The sequence below is a fragment of the Caretta caretta genome, chromosome 1, assembly GCF_965140235.1.
Source record: "Caretta caretta isolate rCarCar2 chromosome 1, rCarCar1.hap1, whole genome shotgun sequence".
Taxonomy (NCBI): Eukaryota; Metazoa; Chordata; order Testudines; family Cheloniidae; genus Caretta; species Caretta caretta.
The window spans coordinates 256807234-256823639 of record NC_134206.1 but is presented as its reverse complement, the minus strand read 5'-3'; the positions used below and the strand labels follow the sequence as shown (position 1 = coordinate 256823639).

General features: G+C 40.5%; 1 protein-coding gene across 6 annotated transcripts in view; it reads left to right on the top strand.

Annotated features, from left to right (window-relative positions):
• Nucleotides 1–16406, top strand: part of LARGE1 (LARGE xylosyl- and glucuronyltransferase 1) — a 374291-nt gene that overhangs the window by 94297 nt on the left and 263588 nt on the right. For all 6 annotated transcript variants that reach the window (XM_075123486.1, XM_075123481.1, XM_048832612.2 and 3 more), the window contains exon 2: nt 10439–10625. In XM_075123486.1, the coding sequence (XP_074979587.1) occupies nt 10520–10625 (106 nt within the window). In that variant the 5' untranslated portion in view covers nt 10439–10519. The remainder of the gene's footprint in view (nt 1–10438; nt 10626–16406) is intronic.

Genomic DNA, 16406 nt, shown 5'->3' with positions numbered 1-16406 from the left:
TGATATCATATCTTAGCATACAATGGACAGAAGAATTGTAGCAGGAAATCTCAGACAACAAGGCTCCAGATTCAACATGAATTATCTATCCACTTTGACGAGCCTTGGTGCTAATACTTTATTTCCAATATAAACTTCTTGGAAGTTTGCTCCAAAACAACATTAATCCTCATTACAGTCCGACAGGTGCTAACTGAAAATGTAGCTTGCCGCTCATAGTAACATCTGATGTTCTGTAATAATACACCAAGACAATTCTGAAACCCTTATAAATTGTCTTAATTTGCCAAAAATTCTTTTCCATTATGTAAAAGTGTAGACTTAACGAAGTGTCTGTCCTCTAATGCTTTTGGTCATGTCCAGTTTTAGTGAAATGTTCTTCTAAATCTCTTGCCAGTACTGTGATTATACAGATAGGAGTGAAGGGAATTTCCTATCTTTGGAATTCTCCATGAGATGGATAACTTGAGTTTGAACAAAAAAAAAAAAAAGACAAATTTGTTTAACTGGCTTTAGTAATACCTAAGCAATATGTAAGAATTAAGGGGAGGTTATGTCTTCTAAATCACAGATGTGACATCACACCCGTTAATCACAAGGTACCAGATCCTGAACTGGTGTGAATCGACATAGATTCATTGACTTCAATGGAGCTATGCTGATTTACTCCAACTGAGGGTTTAACTAAAGATACTCTGTATGTGTTTTAATGTTGTGTGTTGAATCTGAAGTTTCTGACTAAAGATGGGAACCTTGCTTTCTGTGTGGGGTGTGTGCGCAGCATGAAAGAAGGAGGGGCAATGAATGCAGAAACACACAACTCCTCAGTCATTGGTTCCTGATGAAGGAAAATGCACTGGTAATGAAAGCTATGAAGCAATTGCACATTTTAAGGATGGCGTTTTCCTTCCTTGGTCAAGAAATGTGGTGTGTTTTGTTTTGTTTGTCAAAGTTACGTTTTTTAAGTGTGAAACTTTTGCTGCAGGATAGTGTTCTGATTGATCTAAATGTAAGTTATGATTCTGGAGAGGGTTGTGTCTGTAGGGAAAGTTACACCCCGCAGCTATTACTGTTAGTTTTCTGTGATCTTCATTAAGTTTATAACTCAATGAAGTTGGAATTTCGTACACGAGGGTGTTTTTAATATGGAGTTATACTATGTGCATGGGGTAGTGTTTTGCTATCATCCTCAAACTAGGTCAATCCTGTTCCACCTCCCTTGGACTGTGGGGAGTATTCAGACAGGCTGGTGAGCAGATGAAATAGCTACTGCTTTATGTGCGTATGGGTAAATGGGTGCGGTTAAAAAGCATTTGGAGAAGGGGATTTGACTTGTTCGTGGAGAAAACTAGTCAGTAGCTACTTTAGAACTGGATAACTTTCTTTGAGTGGATATAAAATATGAGTAACAGCCCAGTTTTATCATGCTTGTGTTGGGCTTTTGCTGCACTCCTAACTTCTCGATGAACTGACTCTCCCCTGCCCCCCTCACGTTTATGTTGACCAGTCAGTAGAAACTTTGAACATGTTCACCTGCCCTCTTTCTCTGTCTTAATTAATCTCCTCCCTTCACATTAACTTTTAGTCTTCCTTCTGTATTGGTCCATGTATGTCTCAAGGGAAAGAGGCTTTGGATTACACTGATTCCATGGGTAAGTAACTAGGGGAGAGGTTCTCCAGAGGGGGCTGAGAGCAGTGTTTTTATTGAAACCAATGTGCAGTCAAGGGGCAGCACTACAAAACCTCTGTGGTTTTTCTGCTTTGAACATCAGCCTTTTCTTTTCTCCGTTAGCTAGGCCAGTGGTTACTCATATACTGTACTGTACTGTAGCAGGAGTGGTACCTGGCAGAGGAGTTGTTTCTCCTTGGTGTATTGTCAGGACAGATCCCCACTCTTGAGATTAGGGTTGCCAGCCCTCCATGATTGCCTTGGAGTCTCCAGGAATTAAAAATTAATCTTTCATTAAAGATTGTCATGTAATGACACCTCCAGGGATATGTCCAGTCTAAACTGGCAACCCTACATGAGATAGGCCGTTCACTGCACCCCGTCCTGGAATCTTCTGCAAAGCTCTGACCATTGGGGGCCAAGTGGACTTCTGCTTGAGCACTGGAACGTTTCCTGTGAGGTGTTATAAGGTAGTGTGGTTCCCACATGCTGTCAGGTCCAGCCCACTAGCAGACAGGTAAACTAGAACTCCATTTGGAGCTTCAGCTTGTCAACATGTTGGCTGTTTTTCTCCCATAGTTAGGGCTACTTTCTTGTAACTAGTTGAAACTCAGTATAGAAAGTTTTAAAATAGACAATTCTTGTCCCAGGCGGGAAATGTTTTTTGGTTTTGTTTTTTGTTTTATTGCTTGATTGATTGCCTGGGGGTAGGGCAGGAGAAACTTTGGTTCCAGTTACTTCCCTTGTGGACAGAAGGTCCAACAACTGACTGTTTTGTATGATGACATTTCTTAGTCTCAGCCTCTAATCATGGATGATTTAGATGCTTTGGTGAACAGTATTTACCTGAGCAGTGTTCCATACGCCTTAATTTTACCATCTGATCCTGCAAGGATCTGGAGATTCTGCTATATTCCATTCCTATGGAGTGGGTTAATAGACCTTCTGGAGCAGATTCTGTGTCTGAATGGACTCCAGGCCTTTCTTCGAAATCCTGACCTCAGGATGCCTTGAAGTATGGTTCTAAGAGAGAGATTCTCAGTGTCAAGGGAGTCTGAACTGTTTGGTTTTGGCTTTGGTTTTGGAGCATGCTTCCTCCACGTAGGGGAATCAGAGTAGGGGGTGGGGAAAAGATGGCACTGTCCTTTCTCAAAATACCATTTCTCCTCTAAGAAATCTAGAGGTAGCACATATGGGCAAAGAGGGCATTTATTTGAATAAGGACTTGCCCTTTCAGAGTTCATAATCTTTTATTCCATTTTCTGGCCACCATGTTGGATTTATGCCATCAGAATCTTTTTATGGCAACAGTCTCTCTTTTGGCATGGCAAACAGCTTGTCACATGGCAGCAAGCTTTTATAGCTAGGGGACTACAGCTTTACTGTGAGATAAAAAGGTGGTGCCAGGGAGAGAACTCCTGTTTTAACATAAATTATTACAATTTTTTTGAAAATGAAAAAGGAAAAATACAGCCTAACTGAACAGAGTTTTCTATAGGTTATTTTTATTTTAAGTCTGTATAGTGAGAAAGTCTCACTTAAAGGATGGATGTTCAAAAGACACATCAGTCTTGAGTGCCCAGGGAAAAGCTTTAAAGTAGAAATTGTTCCTTGAACCTGTTATTGCAAGTGTGGAAAAGTGGGGAGAATTGCACTTCATTCATTCAAGCTATATGGTAAAACCAAAACACAGGGTTAGCATATAGATAGCTTTAACTGTATATTTTCATTTCAGTGAAAACAAATGGAAGATTATTGGGATAACATTAACAGTGACAAATGCGGGGAAATGTATAAGACAATAGGTATAGTACACTGTTAAATCTAGTTAATTGTGTTGATTTTGTTGTCATAATTCTTAACACTGCTGAACTGCACTCTTGCTGAATGCCCTACATAGTTGAGCTGTCATGCCATAATTAAAATTGCTAATAGAAACTGAATACTAAAGTGATTAGTGGTATGTTATATGCTACACTTTATTATAAGCTGCTCGTACTAGTTGAGAGCTGCCTAGCACTTTGCTGATCTGATAATTCTTGGCTGAAAATGAAGCAAGCTCTCTGACACAGTGACACAATAATAGAAGTGTGTGCATCTTTATTAGTAAAGTTTGTAGATGACACACAGATTGCTAGGGTAGTAAATAATGAGAATGACAGGTTATTGTGGTAGAGTGTTCTGAATTGCCCGAGTTAATGGTCACAATCCAAGAACATGCATTTTAATCCGGCCAAATGCAAAGTAATATGTCTGAGAACAAAATAATTCAGATTACAGGTGCAGGATGGGAGATTGTCTTTGGAAATCAGTGACTCAGAGAAGGACTAGGGGGCCATTCCAGATAGTCATGTCCGCATGAGCTTTCAGTGCAGTGCTGTGGCAAAAAGGGCTAATATGATCTTTGTGCATATAAAAAAGGGAATATCAAGTAGAAGTAGGGAAGTGATCTTGCCTCTGTATGTTGGTAAGACAGCTACTAGAATACAGTGTCCAGTTCTAGTGTGCACACTTAAAGAAGGTTGTGGAAATACTGAAGAGAGTTCAAAGGAGGGACCCAAGAATGATCTAGCAGCTAGAAAACAAGCATTATGATGTGTAGCTTAAAGAATTCACCCTATTCTTACTGAAGAGAAGGTTGAGAGTTGACTTGATCACTTTCCATGGGTAAGTGCCTAGAGACAGAGATCTGCTAATGGCAGGCTTTTCAATTCTGCTAACAAAGGCGTAACACGATCCAGTGGGTTGAAGTTATACAAAGTCAACCTTAAATAAGAGACAGTTTTCTAGCAATGAAAATAATTAAGCATTAACAAAGGAGGTGGAGAGATTCAACGTTGCTTGGAGTCTTTAAAACGAGGTCTTTCTAATTCAAAAATCCTTCAATCCATCTTCTGGGCAAAGTTCTTTAGTGTGTGTTTGCAGGGATTCAGGCTGGAGGGTTGTAACGGGCCCTTCTGGTCTTGGAGTCTGTGAGTCTGAATCCCACTGTTCATCCTCTTCTTTCATGGCTCACAGGGAGAACAGGATTGCTTACATTGTCCTCAAAATGCTCATAACACTTGCTGTTCTGCATTATGACACTAACTATAATCCGATTTCATACTTCACGTCTTCAGCCTGTTGCCTGCAGGGGTCAGGAAGGATTTTTTCCCCCAATGCACAATTGTCCAGATGTTGTCTGGATGTTTTGTTCAGCTTCCTCTGAGGCATCAGGGATTGACCAGAGCTGGAGACAGAACACCAGGTGGGGTGGACCAGTGCTTTGAGGTGTTACAGAGAATCGTCTTAGATGGTTGGCTGGTATATCTTGTTGACATGCTCAGGGTAAAACTGATGCGAGATTTGGAATCAGAAGGAATTTCCCCACAGGTAAGATTGGCAGGGACCTTGTGTCTTTTTTTTTTCTTCTTTTTTTAACCTTCCTTTGTAGCATGGGGGATTGGTCACTGCTAAGATTATTCGGGCATATCTTACCTGATCAATTTCCTGTCATCGCAGGGGCCTCAGATATTGGTTGCACCTTAATCTCACTTGTTCTGTGCCATTGGTGCTTAACAGTTTGGTCTCCTGGATACTGAAATGCTTTAGTCTCTCTCAAGTTATTGGACCTGTATAGGGGTATCTGGATGAAATTTAATGGCTTGTGATATACAGGAGGTTGGACTAGATGCTCTCATGATCTCGTTGTGGCCTTAAACTGTATGAAACTATGTGTGTGTACATAGGGGAAGGGTGAGCACGGGGACCAAGTTACTCAGTACACAGTTGACTGATGGCATGTAGGACCTTGATTAAGTTTGTGTGAGGGGAGAGAGAGATGCAGATGAAGTTGTCTATTTCAGGAGCCAGTGGCTTCTATTTCTACTGTGATTTGTCACCCAGGTATTTTCAAGGTGGTACAGTATTGTGGTGATGTTGGCAGTAATCAAGGGAGGAGAAAGGCATTCCATTCAAATCCTTCTTCTCCATTTATGATGTTCAGAAACAAGAATTCTTTTTTATGAAATTACTTTTGCTTTGCCTTAGGCCAAAGGTGACTTTTTTTTTTAAAGAAAATCTGGAACAAAATCTATTCAGCTGGGTTTTTGAGTTACATAATCTTGAAAAACTATAAATATTTTCTCTTTTGAAATTAGTTCTAACTCTAGAAAAAAGTTTTGAGACTATAGAGGGTCCATTTTCCATCTTCATTTGCATGTAGTCCTCAATGAGGAGTTCAGTCTTTGCTAAGTTTGAAAAATGTTGGGCCAGATCTCAGCTGGTTTAAGTGGGCATATTTCTGTCCAATTCACTATTGCAACACTGATTTAATAAGACTGGATCTATGTTTTGAAATTGGATTTATCAACATTTGAAAACTGACTGTGTGCAGCACATACATTCCTTTAATGCAATAAGCAAGCATCATTTGCGGTGGTTATGTTTTCATATTTCTAAAATGTCACGGTCGGTTCCCGTCCTGTGCTCTGGGAACCTATCCCATAGTTTAAAACCACAAAACAAGAAAAATATAGCTCATCCATAAAGATAGCCCATCCCCTCTTCCTTAGTGAAGAGAGAAAATATATGCCCAGAAGGCTAATAAATCTATGCTCTGAAAGACTACTTATAGGATGGAGTTCTACTCCTGAGGACCTCTCACAGAACACGCTGCCAGCATTATGACAGATATAATGGGACACATTCAGCCCTCAGTTATACTCATGTAAACCCACTGAAATCAGTGTGGTTGAATGTGTAGAATGTGACCCAAAGGCTTTTTTCTGCAGCTGTGTAAATTCAGCAGCAGGTTAAGAGGAATTATTTGGGTTCTGTTTCATTGGACTGTCTTACCCTGCACCCTGTGCACAGCCTGGCCAGTGCTTTCTCTTCCTTATTTTCCTTCCATCACAATCCACAATATTCTTTTTTAGAGATCATGAGATAAATTGTTACCGCACTAAGTTCAAATGCTGAGCGCAACAATGAAAGGTCCTGAAATCTGTTTAAATGACAATGGCTTTTACCAAGGGTTGGGGTGGACATTTAAAAATCTAGATTGGATGCTTTTATAAAAGATGTGGTATGGTTCAAAGAGGAATTAATTCAGGGAAGTTCTATGGCCTGTATTACACAGAAGATCAGACTAATGATCACAGTGGTCTCTTCTGGCATTATAATCTATAAGAGATTTTTAGCTTGATCACTGGAGATGGGGATTTAGTTAAAGGGACCACATCCTCACCAGCCTGATGTTTAGTTCATATTATAAAACCACACTGTAGTCGGCATCGTGCTTAGGAGAGATCTGTGGCTGGAATAGCAGTGGATGCTGTAGGTCAGGATTAAGATCCTAATGGCCTAGCTGTGTGGGGGAAGCAAACACAGTACTAACATTTGCTGTGTTCAGCCATTGCTCTAGCCAGTGCTGTCCGCCACTCTTTCAAGAGTAACACATTTATACTCTTTGAATTGACATGATGACAGTGTAATCAAAGAATAACTGTGCCTTGTTCCTGTGTATTTGAAGATTGTAAATGAGGTGAAATCTTCTTAAGTGAACACTTTAATAAATGAACTACTGAATTTGAAGCTCTGCCATAAGCAAAATATCTTTACTGCTATCCATGGGTCATTTGCAAAACTGCTGGTGTGGGTTTTTCATATGATGCATTTACTAGTTGGGAACATTAACACATCAGCAAGCATGGTGATTCTACACTTCGAAAAGCTACCCTTGAAGACTTGAGGAAGCCGCTCAGAATCTTTGGAAGATGGGGTTATGATGAAAACTTTTAAAATAACTTGTGGCACTTTTTTTTTTTTTTTTTAAGCAGCCTTAGATGAAATCTTTCTACGTTTCGTGGGATGATCCATTGCAACCTGGCTTGTCTGCCTGGGAACTTCCCAAACAGCTTCCCTAGTTAGATAAAAGTTCTACATGAATGTACAGAATTATCTGACTGTTTTGTTTGAAAGATGGCAGTCACATATAAAGGCAGAGAATTGTCTGGGCCAGGTCCTGATCTGCAGCCAAGATATGCCCAGTGCAGCTGACGTGGGGGTGCATATATGCCCTTTGTACTTCCCAATCCTGAGGCTACTTTGCACCAGTAAAGTGGTGCCGAGCAGTTAGAGCATGGTCCAGGGTGGGACTTATGTATTGGCCAATTCACAAACTACGTTTTCATGGGTATTTAATAAAAGAGAAAGTAACTCAGGAAAAACTGAATTATTCCTTAAATATGCAGGTCAAATATGAATTTGCATGCTGCCAACTCTGTTGGTGCTCTTCCGAGTCGGTGTATTATCATCTCTCACAACACCAGAATGCTCATGGCAGTGCACACAGAGTGGGATTTTCAAAAGCATTCCTGATTGTCCTTAACTGTGCTGCGCTTGAGAGTTCTACCACTGACTGAGTGAGAGCAGGGCTAGGCCAGCACAGAGTGCTTTGGAAAATCCCGCCCTTTGAGAGCGATGTATGTTTGTACGTTGTACCGAAGCATAGCAGTGATACGCTCCATGAAAACGGTATAGAATTTTTGCCATCTCTGCACAACAAAGTTACGTATACGCTGTGCACTGTAGTGTGTACACATAAAACTAGCGTGAAATGCATCAAAAGCCAGGCAAAATTATCTGTATTTTTTAGATGAGCATAAACAGCACTCCTTCTCATCATGGTAGTACTTCTGGTGGGGTGTTAAAAAAAAAAAAATGAAATATAACCAGTGTCACAGTTTCAGGGTAACTGCACTCTCCGTGGTCCTTCGAGGGCACCAGTTTAAAGGTTTCCAGCATCCAGCTGTCACTGAAGCCCCCGCTTCTGACATTCTGTAATATGTTGTCCCTCGGCTGGTAGTGCTGTTGCAGCCTCAGGGGCAGTGCTATGCTGAGCTGACAGGTCTCCTCCCACCGCCCATAGAGAATGGCAGCCACAACGTGTAGGAGCTTGAGCGGCTATTGCTGCAAGCTGGTAGGGGCTGTGCTGCCTCTCCAGAATGCCTGTGGGAAAAGGGGGATGCTGAGGAGCTGGCTCAGGGGGTGCTGGTTCTGAGGAGGTGACAGTCGTGGTCACTGCCAAGTCTTTATTACTGCACAACCTTCGCAGGCCCCACCCTGGAGCCTGAACTGCACCTCCATCTCCCAATAATGGCTGAGGTGGCATGGGCTTGGGTCGGGCCAGAGCGAAGGGCCCAGCCTGGCTGCTTGGGGGTGGAGGGGTGCTAGCGCAGAGTTGGGGGTTGGCACCAGTGCAGTAATTGTTACTTGCACGTTTTGTTGCTTTGGGCTGCAGCGTTGCTCTTTTAGTTAGTTTGCAAAGCTGATGCTATTCGGTAACATTTTGGAAGAGGTTGGTAAATTTTTGTAGTCTTTGCTGTCCCCTGCTTGAGACCCTAAGTGGTGGGGACCTAAAGCAGAAAATTATTGGAAAATTCTTTTTCTGAGCCCATCTTTCCTATCTTTAATTTATCTCTTATTTTGGCTTTAAGTTGAATTTACTTTCACTGTGAATTTATTACATGTATGGTCTTAAAGATCAAATGTGTTTTCATTGCATGCAATGGTGATTGTAAAAAATGTAAATCTGTGTAGGAATATTCTATTTCAGCATGCACCAAAAGGCACTATTATTAAAGACTTCACAGTACCTTGAGTTTAGCTCTTACAATCCCTATTACCGTGTTGCACCAATTTTTATTTGAAATCACAAACCTTTTCTGGGGAGGTTTCTGGGCCTGCATGTGAACCCTGCAAAATCCTGAAACAAATAGATTTGCATGGATTTGATGCCTGTTTTCTCCCCTATTGCCCTACCCAAATCCTGGTATTTCTCAGTATTCCCTCCTTTTTAGGGAAAAGAGAGAAGTGTGAAAATGTCTTTAATGCTCCATGTGTGCCTCTGGAGGTGTACACATAATCATTTACTGAAAATGCCTGTAATGAATTAAGGGTTTGAGATGTGTTGCCACCTAATCTATGACGTGCAAAAGTGCTACTTATTTTTATTTTAAACAAGTCCAGATTTTTTTTTCTTTTCATATAGTGGTAACTCCCTTTAAAATATCAAAGTCAACATTTTCCACAATATAAAAGAGAAAGAAATACCTGTTAAATTACATTAAACTATGTTAAGATAATTGAAATACTGGAATCAGGTGGAAATGGCATTCCTGAAAGAGGGAAACTCCTTCTTTATCTCTCTTATTGCATATAGTCTGAAGCTCCTGCCATCAGCTGCTAGTGTTTCCTTCTGTTTTCTGTCTTTAGCCATTGTAAACCTTCCCTTTTCCTGCCATTTACATATACATCAGTATCACTTTGTGATTGGCAAACCGTGTCACTTTAGTGGCAACCATAATTCCCACTCTCCCTTTCCTGATTATTTTTCTGAGTCCTTCAGTACCAGCAGCTAGGCCAGCAGTAGACCAGTGTTTTTCCTGCTCTTCAGGAGTAGAGGTACAGGTGTCTCTCTCTTTTCTGCCCAGAGACATCAAGGAAAATGGAGTCTTTTTCTATTCAAAGGGTGGCATACAAATGCTGCTCTTTATAAGATGAGCTCAGTGTGTGTTTAGCTGATGTGATATATTTTATTGATTTATGCTCTTTTAGGGCACTTCTCAGACATTCATTATATTTGTTGTGTAGAATGTTGAAATGGGAACTGTTTTGCAATGTGAGCAACCCCGTTTTCAGCCTCATTCTGTAGCTCTGCAGGGCATTGGAAGAGTCTGGCTTCATATAGTGGTATAAACTGGTAACCTTTCCTCCTTTCCCTTTCAGAGAGTAATATGTGGGAGGCTGTGGACTACGCGCTTCCGACATAGGAACAGCACTGGGTTGGGAATCTCTACTTCTGAGAGAATGCTGGGAATCTGCAGAGGGAGACGGAAATTCCTGGCTGCCTCTCTGACTCTCCTTTTTGTTCCAGCCTTTACCTGGATTTACCTGTTTTCTGGGAGTTTTGAAGGTAAGAGTAAAAAAACCTGGTGGGAACTGATGAGTGAGGAGGATTGGAGCTAACAAGTGGAAGGATTTCAATCATTATAGGTTAAATAAAGCTGTTGTCATGCACTGCAAATGGCTTCCTGTGTGTGGCTCTTAACAACAGGAGTCCTTGCCACCATCTGACAGATGAGGAGGATGTAGATCCTGGCATCAGCAGTTTGCTTTTTCTCTTCCACTTTTAAAAAGCACTGTTAGAAATTATTTCTCCTTATTCTTTTTCTTCTCTGTGCTTCCTGGCATTTCCTTTTCTGTATCCCATATCATGGTGGAAGATAATTATGGTGATAAAATCTTAATTTAAGAGCAGCTCTAAAAAGAGAAATGTTTGTTTATGTTGATTTTATGGTTATTACTAATCACGTTTATTACAGCAGAGCCTAAGGGCCAACCAAGACAAACAGAGTTGTTGATAGTCTCTACCCCAAAGATCTTATAATCTGAATAGACAAGACAGACACAGAGTGCGGGAAAGGATATAGAAGTACTTTAAAAGGGCACCCATCCATATGCTCTAGGCACTCTTGAGACACAACTTTAAAACACAAGAGCAGCAATTTAAGAGAACCTTGCCACAATTCTCCCTCCCCTTTGACGAGTTTTCCACCCATACAATTACAATCCCTCCCCCACATCCCTTCTTTATCTTCAAATACGGGATGGGAGGGAATGACCTTGCAATGAGCCCTGACTGTCATCAGATTTGAGGTGGGGTAGAGGAGAAGAACAAATTGCAGAGCTGGGGGGAATCACAGATAAATCCCCACCAGAAGCCACTTCTCAGGTATACTAGTGGAGCTCCAGTTTGAGAGCTTCTGTTACTCTCACCTTATACCAGTGAGGTAGGCATGTTTGTGTCATTGTGGACATGGCTGAGATCAGATGTTGGCTTGTTTTCAAATGTGTTCCTCCCTCCCCTCCCCTTCTTTAGTGATGCAAAAGGAGCTGTTGTAAAAATGTTTGCAAGGATTTGCTGAGTATTTCTGTATGAAGTTACAAAATAACATTTCAGTAAAGTATGCAGAGCTATCTACAGTGGACAGCTGTAAGTGGACAGCTTTTCAATCCATTTATCAGTGCCTGGCAGGTGAAACAAATATTGAGCACAGAAAATCAATCTGTACCTCGAGGATCTTGCAATATAAAACCAGCTTAGATGCACTGTCTTTGGCCAGCTCTTGCTTGCTGTAGCTGTGGTGGGAATGCCTTTCTATTTCTTTCCCACTGCAGGTGGAGATGCTCAATATAGTCCGTGCACTGATTTGCAGCTGTATATTAGTGACTTGGAAAAAAACACCACTTTGCCAATTAAGTTCTAAATATGATGATCTAGGTTTCTAGTATTAAAGGACTTCATTAGTGACACTTCATTTAGGTGGGGTCAGAAAGAACTGTGATTCCCAATCTTATTTTCTGTTACATTGTAGTTTGAAAAATTGGGATGGAACATGTTATGCTTGGTCAACAGGTGATTTCGCTTTTGAAAGCTTAAGGAAAATCTGTTCAGCAGTTTTTGAGTTATCCTAGCATGAGAAAAGGTGTTTCAGCCACTTAAAATGTGTTCAGATTCTAGCTTTCTCTCTGACCATTCAAAAAGCTGACCATATATACACGTGTGCTTGTGTGATTGTATTTAGTGATTCACCACTAATGTACAATCACTGTTTGAGGTCATCCTGGGATGAAACATTTATAGGATTCACAGTAAACTGGAAACATAAGGGGCAGTAGATGGTTGCTTGAAAACATGGTGTTACAAGCTAAAGGCCATGATTTTGTGTAATTGCAAGAGTTGAGCAAGTTTGGGCCTTACCTTTTGAGTTTTAGAAAAATAATTATGGTCACACTTTACATTAAGGTTCCTTTTTACAAAGGGTTTATAAATGATGTTATAAGCAAGTTAGAGACATGAGTAGTATGTGTTGTAAATGGTTATAAGCACATCCCTGGAAGGTATTACAAATGGTTATGAACCAAGATTATAACGAAGTTATTGAGATTTTGAACTCAACAATTTATAACAATTGATTAGCCAATTATTTAAGCATCTAATCATCATTTTCAGAGATTCAGAGTTTAAGGCTGGAAGGGATCATTAGATCATCTAGTCATCTGTATATCATAAGATAATACATTTTACCCATTTACCTTTGTGTTGAGCCCAGTAACTTGTCTGACTAAAGAATAACTTGTGTTTGGCTATAGCATGTTTTCCAGAAAGATCTTCAGTCTTGATCTGAAGACATCCAAGAGATGGAGAATCCACCACTTCCCCTGGTAGTGATTCCAGTTGTTAATCCCCTTCATTGTTAAAAATTCATGTCTAATTTCTAATTTGAATTGGTCTGGCTTCAGCTTCCAGAAACTGATGCTTGTTATGCCTTTCCCTGCCACCTTAAAAAGTCCTTTTGTATCCGGTACTTTTCCCCTGTGAAGATACTTATACACTATAATTAAGTCACCGCTCAGAATTTTTGATAAACTAAACAGATCGAGCTCTTTAAATTTTTCACTGTAAGAAACTGTCTCCATCTCTTGTATCATTTTTATGACGCTTTTCTGCACCCTCCCCAATTTTTCAACATCCTTTAAAAAATGTGGGCTCTAGAACGGTACACAGTATTCCAGTAGTGGTCTCACCAGTGCTGTATACAGAAGTAAAATTACCTCCCTGCTCCTACACACTACTCCCCTCTTTATGCATCTGACGATTACATTGGACCTATTTGATACAACATTTCACCAGGAGCTCATTTATAAATTTTATTAAAAATTAATTATTTGTTAGTAAAACGTTGATATAAAGTGTGACCAATATAACTATATTTGACCTGATAATTTCCTAGCTCCTGTTTTTTTTAAGTATATTACATTCCTACAATAGATCATTCTCTCTCCCCCCCCCCCCCCCACATCTGTCACTCAGCCCACCTGGAATAACACGAGAGTTGCACACTACCCAAGCTTTGAAAGCAAACACTACTAAAAATCTTGCTTAGCACATATAAATGATTATTCAGGTTATGACCCACCATACTAAAGAGGATTCTGAATACTGTGTGGTCTTTGAATGTGTCTGATTCCGGTTGTTGTTTTTAACATTGTATATAAGGGCAAGATAACATCAGGTATCAGTTATTTGGAATGAAAAAGCTGAGCTAATGGCTTGTAATCCTTAAATTATCCCAGAAAAGCAAAGGAATGGGCGGGGGGGGGGGAGGGGGAAGGTGAGGTGTGGTGCCAGGTGTTTAAATAGGAGAAAGAAAATTACCAAGTAATATTTAAAATTTTAAATATAAATTTGTGGAAGACACCTCCAGCACTATCAGAGATAGCAGCACCCCCCTGCCATAGGCAGCATCTGCTGAAAACTGCAGGTCAGACTTGTAGTGTCTGGAGAAGATAGGTTTCTCAAAAAGGTGGCATCTTTACATATCTTTTCATAAGGTATGTGAGCATGGAAGTAGCCACTGCTCTCGTGGAATGGGCCATGATGTCCTACCATGGCTTCGAACCCTTGGCCGTGCTGGATTCAATAATGCAGGCTTTTATCGACCTAGTAACAGATGTTTTTGAAACTTTTTTACCTTTGATATCAGAATGACACAAGACAAAAGCATTACTTTTATCTTGGATCTCCTTTTAGCTGTGGGTTATCATGACTATTCTTTGGCCTTCTATCTGTGTGGATACTGTCATAAAGCTTGAGTAATTAGACTCCCAAGGATTGTCCTTTTGGTGGAACAGGTTCTCTCTTCTCATTTTTTAGAAAGTGATCTCTGTGTGTGGTCCTTCACAACCTTGAATCCAGCTTAAATTCATATGTCTGGAAATGTATTTTATAGTCTATGCAAAACAACACTGTATGTAACATTGCTCAGTTTTGTGTGATCATGAGATGAAAAGCCCTACTTTTGTGCTGTATTTTCCACAGATTTTTTTTGTTTTGTTTTTAGCTCCAGTTTAAGGAGGCGGGTGTTTTTCCTAGAAATTTCCTTAGTTTTTACAACACGTTTAAAAATGGCACAGTGTAGTAGTTCCTACAGAAGCTTCTGAGAGATTCCGGGGACTTTGAAAGCTGCATAAGGACAGACTTCACTCCTCCTTAGACTGCTTCCTTCGTTTTGTCAGTTGGTGTCCTCTCTCCTGATCCTAACACAATACCCCCAAATACAGAATGTGGACTCTGTTTCTCCCATTCCCTCTACCCTGAGGACCATGTGAAACAGATGTGTGGGACTGTCATTGGGCAAGTGCACTCTAGACTATCTGTCTATCTTAGGTACCCATTTGGCCCCCGTTACTCTAATATCTTAGTGTTTCACAGTCTTCAACACATTTACCCTCAATACTGCTGTGAGAAGGGGAAGAGGCATTAACTTAATTTTACAGAAACGGAGGCCTAGAGAGACTATGTTACCTGCCCAAGGTCAGGAACACTGTTGCAGAGTGGGGAATTGAACCTGGTGTTTCTAAGTCTCAGACTAGTACTTCTGAAAGACTGTCGCCATCATCCTTCTGAAAGACTGTCGCCTCCAGCTCCATGTGACTTTGTTAAATGCCTTGTGGCTGACATAGTTTCCACTTTTGGGCCAGGCAGTCAGTAGGATCAGAGTTAGAGCCAGAGCTGGGTGAATACTCAACACAAACAAATAAATAAATAATAATGCTATGTCTCATTGTAATGTTTAAACGGGTTCACTTTGCTGCTGTTTTCACCCTGTAGTCACTGCGCAATTTAATACAGGTGTATATTATATAGTGTTCAAGGAGATCCAATATATAGTAGATTGTTATTGGAAATGTTATTGGCAAAGCTGAAGTAATGAGATAGAATGTGCTCTCCTATGCTTTATAATACTGATTGCAGGTTCCTGAAAAGAAACTATAATAAGTGCTGGAATGATAACATGGGGGTGCTTTCTGTTTACAAGATAATGACTACATTGTGGGCTGAATAAACTATAGCAAAAAATATGTGGCTGATTGTCTCCCCACCACACACACACACACACACACGATTTTCTTCCTTCCCTCTTTTTTTCATCACCCATTCATCTTTCCTCCCCTACATGTTGGTAAGCCTCTCTTCAGAACAGCTGTAATAAGGATTTTTTGTCTAATTTGTTTTTCAGAACTGAACTGGCAGGGAGGGTTTGGGATTTTTCCAATGTAAACACATGCAACAGTTACAAGAGGCTTCCCGGTTTGTGAGGATTCAGGATTGTTAAGGTCAGATGAGTCCATTCCGATAATCTAGTCTGACCTCCTGTATAAAACAGGCCACAGAACCTCACCCAGTAATTCCTGCATCAGGCCCATAACTTCTTGTTGAGCAAGATCATATCTTTTAGAAAGGCTGCTTATCTTGGTTTAAAGATTTAAAAAAGGTTGGAGATTCCACCACAGGCCATGGTAAGTGGTTCCAGTGGGATTACCCTGCACTGTGAAAAATGTGTGCCTTATTTCTAAGGGAGCCTGAATTTGTTTAGCTTCAGGAGGGGAGAAGAGGGATGAGAAGGAGATAGGAACTAGTTTTTAAACTTGAAATGGAAATAGTCTTTTTTTTTTTTTTAACAGTTAGCCAGTCCCATTTTCATTGTTTTTTGATATCTTTCCCCCAGTCTCTCCTCATGTGAGCATTTTAGTTTCTCTATTTCAGCCGAAGGTAGTGAGAAGCAGGGGTTAAGTGGTCACTTTTACTGCTGACCAACAGCTTGAAAATTCTGAGTATATGGGCCAGTTG